The sequence below is a fragment of the Ovis canadensis genome, chromosome 3 (genome assembly GCF_042477335.2).
Source record: "Ovis canadensis isolate MfBH-ARS-UI-01 breed Bighorn chromosome 3, ARS-UI_OviCan_v2, whole genome shotgun sequence".
In the NCBI taxonomy this organism is placed as follows: domain Eukaryota; kingdom Metazoa; phylum Chordata; class Mammalia; order Artiodactyla; family Bovidae; genus Ovis; species Ovis canadensis.
Window position 1 is genome coordinate 224,147,275 of NC_091247.1, and position 13,423 is coordinate 224,160,697.

General features: G+C 52.3%; 1 protein-coding gene across 10 annotated transcripts in view; it reads left to right on the plus strand.

Annotated features, from left to right (window-relative positions):
- ZC3H7B (zinc finger CCCH-type containing 7B) overlaps positions 1–13,423 on the plus strand; it is a 55,490-nt gene that overhangs the window by 14,340 nt on the left and 27,727 nt on the right. For 9 of the 10 annotated variants that reach the window (XM_069581664.1, XM_069581660.1, XM_069581659.1 and 6 more), the window contains exons 2-5: positions 7,745–7,803; positions 11,567–11,600; positions 11,719–11,916; positions 12,660–12,818. In XM_069581664.1, coding sequence (XP_069437765.1) covers positions 7,751–7,803; positions 11,567–11,600; positions 11,719–11,916; positions 12,660–12,818 — 444 coding nt within the window. In that variant the 5' untranslated portion in view covers positions 7,745–7,750. Of the gene's footprint in view, positions 1–2,936; positions 2,958–7,744; positions 7,804–11,566; positions 11,601–11,718; positions 11,917–12,659; positions 12,819–13,423 lie in introns of those variants that run through there. The other variant, XM_069581661.1, reaches the window with a different exon arrangement.

A 13,423-nucleotide genomic window follows, 5' to 3' on the forward strand; every position in this document is an offset into this window, starting at 1 on the left:
TAGTCGTGACTCTGTAGCTGCAGTGTGCAGGCTTCTCATTGTGGTGGCTTCTCTTGTTGCTGAGCACCAGCGTTAGGGTGCACGGGTTTCAGTAGTTGTGGTTCCCTGACTCTAGAGCGCAGGCTCAATAGTTGTGGCACATGGGCTTAGCTGCCCCAAGGAATGTGGGACTTGGCCAGATCAGGGATCAAACCTGTGTCCCCTGAATTGGCCGATGGATTCTTAACCACTGGACCACCAGGAAAGTCCCCTGAGTATCTTTCCTTAATGAATTGTGTTTCCTGTGAATTTCCTGTTTTATGTCCTTTGCTCCTCCTTTTAAGTAATCATAGTGATTATAGAATAAAAATAGTTGATAGTAAATGCGTATCTTGTGTCAAACATGTCATTGAACTTTCACAACAACCCCTGACAGTAGCTACTGCTTCTGTTTTAGAGGCGAGGGAAGTGAGACACTGAGAAATTAAGCAGCTCATATACAGTTAATAGGGAGCCAAATCTTGGATTTGAACCAGCATGCCCCTGGGTGTGAGGTCACATACCATGCTGACATATTGATGGAATCATTTTCTGTTGGTTCTTTTAATTCACAGCGGTATTTCTGAGACGAGCTTATTTGAGTCAGGTCCCACTTAGAATTCCTAAATTATAAGAAACTGGACCCAGAGCTGGGGGGAGGGGACCGCCCAGTCTGGTGATGGGATTCTGGGGAGACTGGGGCCTTGGTTTTCTCCTTGGACTTTTTTCTTTAGAAAGAAACAAGATTTATTTGGCTTACGTGCTCCTTGCCCTTCCACCAAGTGCCCTCTCCGAGTCATGCCTGACCCTCACCCTGGAGGAACTCACCCCCCTCTTTGGCTGAGAACCAGTGATCTTTTAACCACTGTCTTGGTCTGCTCTGACTGCTATAACAAAATATTATAGACTGGGTGGCTTAAACAACAGACACTTATTTTCTCACAGTTCTGGAGCGTAGATGACCCAGATCAAGGTGCTGACAGATTTGGTTTCTACTGAGAGCTCTCTTCCTTCTCACAGATGGCTAGCTGCCTTCTCACTGGCCTCATCTGGCCTTTTCTTGGTGATGTCTGCCTGTAGGGAGAGGGAGGGAGAACTCTGTGTTGTCTCTTCTAATAAAGAAATCAATCCTATCAGACCAGGACCCTACCCTTATAGCCTCATTGAACCTTAATCACCTCCTTCGAGGCCCTATTTCCTAACAGTCACATTGGTGGTTAGGACTGCCAACATGTGGTTTGCGGGGGACACAAACATTCAGTCTCTAGATTCTACTCTTCCCACCTCCCCAAAATTCATGGTCTCATCACATGCAAAATGGATTCATTCCATCGCATTAACCCCCAAATTATCAACTCGTTCCTGCATCAACTCTCAAGTCCAGAGTCTCGTCTGAATCAGATATGGTTGAGACAAGAGGGATGATTCCTTCTGAAGCAGAATTCCTCTCCAGCTGTGAACCTGTGAAACCAGGCAAGTCACAAGCTTTCAAAGCGCAGTGGTGGGACGGGCATGGGACACACGTTCTCCTTCTCAAAGGGATTCATGGGAAAGAAGAAAGAGGTCACAGGTTCCGAGTGTGTGCAAAGCCCAGTGGGGTGAATTCCATTCAATTTTAAGGCTTGAGAAGCATCTTCTTTGGTTTGATATTCCTCCTTCCTGGGCCCCTGGGGCGCAGCATCACCCCCACAGCTTTGCCAGCATTTTGCACCCCAAGACTCTGGGCTTGTAGAAAAGGAAGCAGTGGCCCCACCCTTTGAAATGGAGCAGGCGGCCCTGATGATCCCTGAATCAACTTAGGGTTATATTTCCTTTTTCTTAAAGAATAGAGCATGTTTTTAGCCACATAGCTTTGTTGTCCTGTCCCGTAGAATTTCGGCAGTCCTACAGCCTTCTCTTTACTCTTTTTTTTTTCTTTTAAGCTCAAGAAGAAAAATGATCTCTTTTTTCCTCCCAAACTTTAAGCTTTTTATTTTGTATTGGGGTATAGCCCGTGGACAATGTTGTGGTAGTTTCAGGTGAACGGTGAAGGCACTCAGCCACACGCGCACGCATCCTTTCTCCCCCAACCCCCCTCCCATCCAGGCTGGCACATAACATCGAGCAGAGTTCCATGTGCTCTACAGTAGGTCCTTGTTGGTGATCCATTTTAAATATAGCAGTGTGTACATGACCTTCCTGAAGTCCCTAACTATCTGACAGCCATAGGTTGTTTTCTAAGTCCATGAGTCTCTCTCTGTTTTGTAAGTTCATTTTGTATCATTTCTATTTCTATTTATTTATTTATTTATTTTGGGGTATCATTTCTTTTTAGATTGCACATATAAGGGATATCATGCAATGTCTCTCCTTCTCTGTCTGACTCACTCCACTCAGTATGACAGTCTCTGGGTCCATCCATGTTGCTGAGATGGGATGATTTCATTCTGTTTAATGATAGCCTTCCTTCATTCTGTCATTCAGTTTCCTCTGTCCCCTTCAGTTCAGACTGGCATTATTTCTGCTTCTATAATCCCATCTCTGTTTCTGATTTCTACTGATGGCTGGTTTGATCTGTACTAATCTCCTTACCAAACAGTTGTTCAGCCACACACCAAACAGTTGTTCTGGTGTGCTTCTCAGAACACTCCTCATTTTTTTTTGCAATATGAATACATTATGGCTATAGATATGGATCGTTCTGGTTCCTTTTGTTAAACAATCCCTTCTTCAATTCATCTCTCTTCTCTGCATTTTAGCATAAGCAATAAGGAGAACCCGTGCCAACACTTCTATACTTGGCTTAGACTTGGCTTAGACCCGTGCCACTGCTTCTGTGCTCCTCTGCTAAATACCCAGTTTCATCACATGCAAAGTCTACCCTCCACCAAACACAAGAACACAGTTCAGTGAAGTACTTTGTCACTTTTTAACAAGCATCACCTTTCTTTCAGTTTCAGGTAACCTATCCTTCATTTTCATCTGAGTTCTTACCAGAATTGCCTTTCGTGTCCATGTCTTTACCAACGGAGAGGCAGGAGACTACAGTTCGGTCGCTGGGTCGGGAAGATCCCCTGGAGGAGGGCATGGCAACCCACTCCAGTATTCTTGCATGGAGAATCCCATGGACAGAGGAGCCTGGCGGGCTGCAGTCCACGGGGTTGTAAAGGGTCGGACACGCCTGAGCACACACACCTTTTGCCAGCAGCCCTTCCATGGCACTCTAGGGGTTTGGTAGCATGCACCTCAAAGCCTTTTCAGTCTCTACTCAGCATCCGGCTCCAGAGCCGCTTCCATATGCTTAGTGTTTGTTATAGCAACACTCCACTTCTCCGTACCAAAATCTATATTCGTCTAGACAGTCTGCCAGAACAAAACACTGGATCAGAACCCTCTGCTCGTGACTACATGAAACCTGAATTCCATCCTCAGAGGCTGTGTCTGCAAGTACAGCCGGTCACACTTAGGGCTTCAACACATGCATTTGGCCGGGGACACAAACATTTAATTCGTAACGACCACCTGTAAAAAAAATGTTCTTCCCAGGGGAGGGAAACTGAGGAAAGGGGAGGCATGTGGGGCGTTCGGTGCCTTCTGGGGCTGTGGAGGGCATGTCTTTGCTCACGTGGGATTTGTCAAGGTGGCTATCTGAGGCTCATCTCTCCAGGCCTTTTGACCCAGGCCCCACCATCCCTACATGCTCATGAGCAACTTCCCTAGCCTCTTGGAAGCACTATTTTCCTGCCTGATGGGGTCGTAGTGAAATTTAAGTAAATCTCATTTGTTTAATGACAACACGTTTTCGTGTATGGCAGAGTCTTCCTACTCACCATGCTCCCAAGTACCCACCCTGGTCCATCCACACTGGCCTCCCTGTTCCTCCTCAAATACGCCAACCAATTTCTACCTCAGAACCTTTGCACCCACTGTTCCTTTTGCCTCAATACTTTCCCCCAAACATTCACAATGACTTGTACCCTCTGGTCACTGAGGTCTCTGTTCCCGAGTCCTGTATATAATTATAGCACCCTGTCACTCTATCTTCTTATCTTCTCCTTTATTATTACAATTTAAATCTATTTGTTCCTTTGATTTTTAAAAAATATTTATTTATTAATTTATTGGGGTGCACCAAGTCTTTCATTGCATATAGCACTCAGGATCTTTGATCTTCACTGAGGCATGTGGGATCTAGTTCCCTGACCAGAGATTGAACCAGGCCCCCTGCGTTGGAAGTCTTAGCCACTGGACCACCAAAGTCCCCTAAATCTAAATGTGGTGTCCCTCCTCCCCCAGAACATGTGCTCTATAAACAGGGGGAGACCTTGTCACCTTTGTTCATTGCTGAATTCTCAGCAGGCCCACAACGGGGCGGCTTTTCTTTAGCTGATCGCAGGCGGCTGGTGGCTCTTCTAAAGCTCCTCTTCTCATCTGCATGTAATGGACATACTGTGAGTGTTGACTGGAATATTCAGCATAGGAATTCTGATCTAACGGCAGTCATTTATTGTCTGCTGTGTACCAGGCCCTGAAATGAGGGCCTTCTATGTATTAATCCTGTTGGTGGGCACTAGTTGTAATCTCCGATTTACGCAGCAGGAGACTGCCGCTCAGAGGGGATCGGAACCCCTCTGCATAGCCCACGTGTGTGTCTGCACTGCTGCTTTGGGATTTTGGTGGTCAGAGAAACGCATTCACGCCCACCAGCTGCGGAGCCTTCATACTGCCTGGGGCAGAGAATAAAGAGAATGTTTATTCCCTGGTGTGAGGTTCAGATTTGTCAGGAATTACCACTAGGATGGTTACAGGCAGCATTTGTTTGTTAAGTCTGTTCAGACCTCAGGGCCTAGAGAACTGACGCAGAGACGTATCTGTGACCCCCAAGGTTTTCTGAGAAGACTGTGGGCTGAATGGGGCCCAGGGGGGTTGGAGTAGGGGAGCAACAGGGCACGTGTTCCCATGAGGTGTGTGCTGGTGTGGGGAAGTTGACCAGCAAAAGTCAAGAGAGGCTCTCGGCTGGGGAGTACGGGGTCTGATCTGTGGTTTGAAAGACCCCTGTGATGGCATTGAGGAAGTGGGGGCAGGCACCACCCCAGGTGGTGGGGAGGGACGGATGGGGAGACCATGGGTGTGGTGGCCATGGGCATGACTGCTTCGGGGGAAGTCACTCTGGCCACGCCCTGGGCTGCTGCTGGTCCAGGCCTGCATGGTCCTTCTTCCCTCCCACCCCCCACTCTCCCCCAGCTTCCTGGCCAGTGCTGGGCTGCGCTGTTGTCTTTCCACCCAATGAGCCTCTCTTCCAGGGCAAGGGTTGGGTCTGACACCAGGTTCCCAGGAAATGGGGTAACTGAGTGTGCGATGGTGCTGTTGGAGAGAGTAGGAGCAGCTCCATGGAGGAACCGGGCTTGAAAGGATGTATGGAGTTTCATTAACAAGGATGCATGGAGGAGCATGGCAGCATAGGCAGAAGGAACGGCAAAGGCAAAAGCCTGGAGGTGGGAAACCCCCCAGGCCGTCTGGCTGGAGCCCTGATGTGGGGCGTGGGTGTAAGGATGATGAGCGCTTGTATCACAGACAGGGACACCGAGGGCTAGGAGACCGACCAAGAGGCCGGCTCGGGGAGACGCGGGCAGCCTGGGGCCACTGCTGCCCGCCTCCTGCAGGAGAACAGGGTCTCAGCGGTTAGGTCCATCGCAGGAAACACTTGCAGCATCTTTGGCAAGAGGGAGTGGATGACACACACGCGCACGGTTGTTGGACTGTCGCTCCGAGCCAGGACTTCCGCACGTGTCATCTTCTGAACCCATGACAGCCAGCGCGTCGGGAACGCCATCAGCCCCATTTTCCCCATCCGTCAGGCACATGACCACGATCCAGAGTCACGTGGTGTGCAAATGCTGGCCCTCACACCTGGGTCTGAGTCCAAGGCCCTGGCAGGGCCGGCAGACACATAGTGAGTGCTTGCCAGTGGCCCCGGTCCTGCCTGGAGAGGGGAACGGGTGTGAGCAGTGCTGCTCTGGGAGCCTGAAGACGCAGCATGGCTTCAGCCCTCCTCGCGCGAACCGGCGGGGGGAGCAAGGTTCCCGTGGCCTGAGCCCCTCGCTCTTAATGCTCTCATCCGTCTCCTTGGAGCCTCAGGGCCACCCTGCCTGACCTGGGCCACATGCCATCTCACGGCTTGGAGTGTTGGTAGGGCTGTGGCCTCTTGATGAGCTGGGTTCCAGCCACGGGTTAAGTGACCTTGGGAAAGAGACTTCATTTCTTTGTGTCTTACTCTTCTCATCTGGAAAATGGGGGTAGTGACCCCCTGCCCGCTTACCTTATGTGAGGACAAGGTGGTCGAACCCAGGGTGGGGAATAAAGAACAAGGAAGCAGAGAATTTTTAGAAAGTGTCAATTTGGTATACTTGCTGCCTCTCCAAAGTAGTTAGGTGTTTTTTATACTTTTTTAGACCTCTTTGCCAGTGAGGCAGTGAGGTTCCTCTGCCTGTGTCTGCATATCAGCCCTCTGAAGATGTTGTGCGGGGCAGAGATATGAAGCTGGAGGGGTCCTGCAGTCCCCGGCTATCCCATCCCCCAGCCTTGCCTGAATCCTCTCACAGTAATGGTTTGATGGGCAGAGCCTGGAAAGGGCCTGGAAGTGGCTGGGATAAAAAGTACTGGCCAGTGGGGCAGTGAGTGCCCCGGACTCAGTTTCTCCCCTGGGGTAGGCCTAGCCCCCTCGGGGCTGTCACTGGGTGGGATCAGCTGAGCTCCATGGTGGCATGGAGGAGGAGCCCAGCAGGCTGTTTGGATCTGGCCAGGAACTTCCAGCTCCCGGGGGTGAGGGGGCCCCTCGCCCTGGGGGTACCAGACCCCTAGCTGCTCTGCCTGCGCCTCCTTTCTCCTGAAGCACCCCCGCCTTCCGTTTTGACTCTCTTCATCTCTGGAGCAGATCCCTGCACAAGTTCAGCGCCATTCATTTGCTATGCTGCCTTGGGCCACCCTTCAGCCTCCCTGAGCCTCGGTCTTTCCTTATCCATAACATGGGGAATTCACACCACCTCACCGGAATGGTGTGGGTACCAGGCCACCGCGGCCTGGTGTGGAGGCCAGCCAGCTTATGACGGGGGCTCCCTGAGCTTCAGTGTACTGGTAAAATGGGGACAAAGTGACACCCACCTCGAGACTTCCCTAGTGGTCCGGTGGTTAAGACTCTGTACTTCCAGTGCAGGGGGCATGAGTTCAGTCCCTGGTCAGGGAACTAAGATCCCATATGCCACATGATACCACACACACACACAAAATAGATACCCACCTCCTGGCAGATTCAGTGAGCCTGATACACAGTGTCTGGCCCACGTGTTATGCTACATTGTAGCTATAATCATGGCCACGGTGGCATTTTCTGTGTTTCTTCTCTCTAAACTGTGCTTGCTGGTAAAGCAAGACTTTCCCCTTGAACTTGAGGGTGTCCTGTGCAGTTTGGCAGCCCCAGCCATGTGTGGGGAAGGGCGGGTGGCCTTCATGAACCCCCCTGTCTATTGAAAGTGCTGTACAAACTCAGGGTCCGGTGGGGGTGCAGGTGTGGATGGAGAGCTGTGTGCTGGAGGTCTGTGTGGTCCCCGAGATGGGTCACCGCCCTCAGGGACACTGCGACACCCTGTGAGATGGGATGAGCAGGGAGTGAGGGGACACGTGGTGGGGAGGTGGGGGTGGACGGTGACCAGCCCCACTGACTTCCTGATGGACGGCGTTCTCTCCGCAGAGACTGATGGAGAGGCAGAGGCGGAAGGCGGACATCGAGAAGGGGCTGCAGTTCATTCAGTGAGTGTGTGTTTGGGGCGGGGGGGTGTGGCGGCCAGGGGGTGGCAGGGCGCGGTCCTCTGGGACATCCCAGAGCAATCTTCTCCAGGGCTCCCTTTTCTTGCTTGCTGAGCTTTTGCTGTTCAGACTGCCCTGTGTGTTGGGGAGTGAGGAGGTGGGACAGGTTGGGAAGGGGCTGGCGGGGCAGGGGCCGGGGGTGCTCCTAACCCTGAGTCATGATCTCGACATACACACACGCTTCCTGACCCGACCCTGGCCACCCTGTGGTCTTGTCCAGCATATCATTTTACCTTCCCTGTCCACGCATGCTCCTACGCTCCCTGTTAATTCTCTTGCTTGTCTGTGCACATCCCGTAGTCTTTGCTGAGCACGTCTTTCCATTCCATGCTGGGCCCTTCACATCCGTCGTCTCTCTTATCTTCACAACAGCTCAGTTCAGCAGGTGCTTTTATCTCCATTTTGCAGATGAGAAAGCTGAGGCTCAGAGAGGTTAAGAAACTGGTTTACAGTCACACAACTACTAAGCGATGGAATTCTAACCTGGGTCTTGTGGACTCCAAAGCCCAAATTTCTTTCCATTATTTGCCCCTGGTACCCATATGCTGTGTTGGTTTTTTTCATCTTTTTCTTTACACACAAAATATTTTTATTAACTCTTTCCTCTCTCTTAAATGGACCCTCAGAGGCACGTTTATTGTGACTCTGATGAAGTGTAAGCTCCCAGCCCCTCATTTGTAAGAGTTCTTTCCAAAGCCCTGAAAGACTGCCTAGAAATTCTTTGTTTCTCATTTTGTGTTCTTTATCTTAAATATGACTCCCTACAAAACTGGAGTTTGCACATATGAACCCTCGTTGTTGTTTAGTAGCTCAGTTGTGTCCAACTCTTTCAACCCCATGGACTGTTAGCCTGCCAGGTTCCTCTGTCCATGGAATTTTCCAGGCAAGAATACTGGAATGGGTTGCCATTTCCTCTTCCAGAGGGTCTTCCTGACCCAGGGATCAAACCTGCATCTCCTGTGTCTTCTGCACTGAAGGCAGATTCTTTACCACTGAGCCACTGGAAAAGTCCCACAAAACCTCATATGCTCCCTGATTTTGTGCTCACGCAGACTTGCAAAATGCAACCTGCCTTTTCAGCACAAGCTGTGTCCTTTTCCACACACAGACACACACACACACACACACACACACACGATCTGCTGTGTGTTTATATTCTCACAACACGCTCTCCTTCCTCAACTTGCAAAACAGCCAGTTTTCCTGGCTTTTGCCAGCTCAGAGCTGTGGCCTCACCCTTCTTCACAGGGGGCTCGTCTTCCATCTGGGAGAGAGTGTTGATCTTGGTCAAATGCCCGAGTTTTGCCCAGAGGCCATTCTGGAGAACAAGGCAGGCCTTGGGAATCGTGTTTGTCATAAGAATTCTATCTTCAAGTCACTGATTTCTGCGTAACTGGACCTCCAAGCCCCGGACTTCAGCCCTCATCCTGGTGCCCCTGCTTCCTGTGGTCTCAGCATCTCCGAAACAGAGAGAGTGTCCCTTCCTTCTCCAGATTGTTGCGCTTGGGGTCTATGTTAGCTCCGTGTCCTCCTTCCTCTTCCCAAAGGGGAATTCTGAGGGGGTATAGCAGTGGGACACCCTCCCAGGAACCCACGCGTTGGTCTCCTGAGGGGCTACAGGCTATACAGTCAGGCCTGCTCCTTTAGAAATGGCTGCTTCCTCGCATGCTGACCTCATGTGCTTAGCTGGGCACCGAGCACCGTAGGAGCCATGAAGTGATGCGGGCAGGTGGGTGAAGGGCTCGTGTAGAGCCTTAAACACCAGAATAAGGTGACCTTAAGGACACAGTGTGACCTACTGAAGATGAAGCTGAGGCTGGAGGAAGAGAGGCTGGAAGTGGAAGATGAGTTAGGAGGAGAGCGGCGGGCGGCCACGGCTGAGCGAAGAGGGCCAGGCCCTGGTTTCTGATGGTGGGCGGCCCCACTCTCACAGTCAGGGACATCTCCCTCTCCCCACAGGGGACCTCCGGGGTCTCCGCTCACCACTTGTCACTCACCAGCTTAGGCTGCCTTTAAAAAATTTTTTTGACTGCTCCATGACATATGAGATCTTACCTGCCCAACCAGGAATTGAACCCATGCCCCCTGCGTTGGAAACAGAGTCTGAGCCACTGGACCACCAGGCAAGTCCCGTGTTAGTCGCTCAGTCGTGTCTTACTCTTTGCGACCCCATGGGCTGTAGACTGCCAGGCTTCTCTGTCCATGGATTTCTCTAGGCAAGAGTACTGGAGTGGGTTGCCATTTCCTTCTCCAGGGGATCTTCCCAACCCAGGGTTCGAACATACATCTCCTGCATTGGCAGGCGAATTCCTTACCGTCTGAGCCACCAGGGAAGTCCCTAAGCTGTTCTTTTTTGCCCAGGCATTCGCAGCGGCTCCAAGCAGTAGAAGGAGCCCCAGCCCTGCTCTCTGGCCCTGGCTTGGACCTGCTGTGTGACCCTGGGCCTGTCACTGCCCCTCTCTGAAAGTCTGATTTCCCCTCTGACGTGAGAGACCAGAAGACAAACCCCAGCTTCCCTTCCAGTGCTGCCTTGTAGCCTCACAAATGTGCCTTGGGCTCATGCTTTCCTTCTCCTTTCTCCCTGAAGGCCCTTCCCCTCCCTTCCTTTCTTTCACACTTTCTCCTGGGCTCAGCTGTTCTGAGCTGGCATTGTTTTGGCAGCTCACAGACAGGAGAGGGTGCCTAGGGACCACCTACTTTGCTGAGTCTGGCAGGAAGGGTTAGGTTCTGTGTGCTGGGCATTGGCTGGGGTTGTGTGTGTCTTGTAGGCAGGGACAGAAAAAGTGCAGAGACTCCTAAATGAATGATCCCCGAGGTAGGTTTTTGGTGCTGCCTGCGAATCTGAAGTTGCAAGTTTGGTTTGGGGGGGGACATGGTCGTTCCCAGGGATTGGTTTCTTAGGCAGAGGACAGCCAGCCAGAGCTCCTTCTCAGCAATGTGCACCTGGAAAGGTCTATACAGTCAAAGCAATGGTTATTCCAGTGGTCATGTATGGATGTGAGAATTGGACCATAAAGAAGGCTGAGTGCCAAAGAACTGATGTTTTCGAATTGTGGTGTTGGAGAAGACTCTTGCGAGTCCCTTGGACTGCAAGGAGGTCAAATCAGTCAATCATAAAGGAAATCAACCCTGAATATTCATTGGAAGGATGGATCCTGAAGCTGAAGCTCCAATACTTTGGCCACCTGATGTGAAGAGCCAACTCATTGGAAAAGACCCTGATCCTGAGAAAGACTGAAGGCAACAGGAGAAGGGGGTGTCAGAGGATGAGATGGTTAGATAGCATCATCGACTCAATGGACATGAATTTGAGCGAATGCTGGGAGATAGTGGAGGACAGAGGAGCCTGGCGTGCTACAGTCCATGGGGTCACCAGAGAGTCGGACATGACTTAGCAACTGAACAGCAGCAGCACCTGGGAAAGCCTGGCTGCCAGGCCCTGGGGCAGAAGCAGGACCTTCCACCATCCTTTTGTAGGAAAGAGAGGGCCAGCATGGTATTGATTTAGGAGAAAAAAAAACAAACTGCTGTCCCCTCATCTCAATCCACAAGGTGATGTCTGAGGTCTGAGCTGGGGGAACCAGCTCCCAGGCACGGTCTCTAACCTGTGGCTCTGGCTCCTGGGTCTCTGGGAGGCTAAGAACCCTGGGCCCCTGGGAGGCTGAGAACCCTGGGCCCATCCAGACCTTGTGTCCTTTTTCCATAGGTCGACCCTACCCTTAAAGCAAGAAGAATATGAGGTGAGCATCAGGGGCTGGGCTGGGGGAAGGCAACGGGCAGGGTGTCCCTGGTGGGGGACATGGGGCTTGGGTGCAGAGGACCCCTGAATACCCCCATCCCCACACCCTGCCCCGGCAGGCCTTTCTGCTCAAGCTGGTGCAGAACCTGTTCGCTGAGGGCAATGACCTGTTCCGGGAGAAGGACTACAAGCAAGCACTGGTGCAGTACATGGAGGGGCTGAACGTGGCCGACTACGCCGCCTCCGACCAGGTGGCCCTGCCCCGGGAGCTGCTGTGTAAGCTCCATGTCAACCGGGCCGCCTGCTACTTCACCATGGTGAGCCCCCCCACGCCCCGGGTCCCACCCCGACGCCCCTAAGGCTGCTCCGCCCCATGCCCCTCTCCCCCGCCCTCTGCTCCCAGGGCTCTCAGCCCCAGCACACCATCGACTCACCTGGAGGGCTTTTAAAGGACTAATATATAATACAAAGTGTTGGTATGATATGGAGCCCAAGCCCTGCCCCAGATGAGTTAAGTTAGGTTCTCGGGACGGCCTGGGCCCTGGCAGGAGTCTGTGGGCCATCAGAGCTGAGGACTGCCTTTCCCTTGTTCTGGCAGCTCCAGCCTTCTCCTCTTCTCTGTCCTCGCTCAGGGCCTCAGTCATTCCCCAGATCCTACGGGGCTCTGCAGTGGGCTCTGCCGAGGGTTAGGGTTAGGGGAGTCAGGGCTGGGTGAACGGGTCTACCAGATGCCCGTTCACGTGGTGTTCTGTGTACTGAGCCACCTTCCTGATGTTGCCTCCTCTGGAGATGCCTATGTTACTCGCAGTCTTTGATCTGAGTGGCCGGGCTTATGACTGTAGAATTTGAAGGCCCGTCCCCTTCATGTCCTGCCAGTGCTCCCTGGCTGGACAACAAACACCCTTGATTGGGTCTGAACACCGGAGCCATCTCCTGGAGCCCTCGCCCCGACCCCGTCTGCGAGGAAGGGAGGAGGTTGGTCCTCTGTCCTGGTGGAGGCAGGAGGCTGGGGCTGGGAGGGTAACAGGCTGACGGATGGCCCCCTGCTCCTCTCTGGCAGGGCCTATACGAGAAGGCGCTGGAGGACAGCGAGAAGGCGCTAGGCTTGGACAGCGAGAACATCCGGGCGCTGTTCCGCAAGGCGCGGGCCCTGACCGAGCTGGGGCGCCACAAGGAGGCCTACGCATGCAGCAGCCGCTGCTCCCTGGCCCTGCCCCACGTGAGTGCCGCCTTGCTTGCGGAGGCCAGGCTCCCCGTCCTCTCTGGGCCCAGGCACCTCACCCCTCTGAGCCTTGCTTTCCTCCGCTGAGATGCTGATATTAACACCAGGCACTGCTAAACATATACTTGTGTATTAACTTGCTTAATATTCAGGTTCTATATTAACTTACTTAACCCTTGAGAGAGTCCTGTGAGATAGACACTCTCATTATCCCCATTTTAAAGATGAGACAGAGGCATGGAGAGGAGGGAACTTACTGAAGATCCCAGTGAGGGGTGGCAGGGTCGAGACTTGAGCCCAGTAGTCTGACTCCCTTTATATATGTACATTATATATATATAATTTGAGGGGGCTTCTCTCATGGCTCAGCTGGTAAAGAATCTGCCTGCAATGTCGGAGACCTAGGTTCAATCCCTGGGTTGGGAAGATCCCCTGGAGAAGGGCACGGCTACCCACTCCAGTATTCTGGCCCGGAGAATTCCAAGGACTGTAGAGTCCGTGGAGTCGCGAAGAGTTGGACACGGCTGAGCGACTTTCACTTTTGTTTGTGTTTGCCTGCGCTGGGTCTTCGTTGCTGTGTAGGCTTTCTCTAGTTGTGGCGA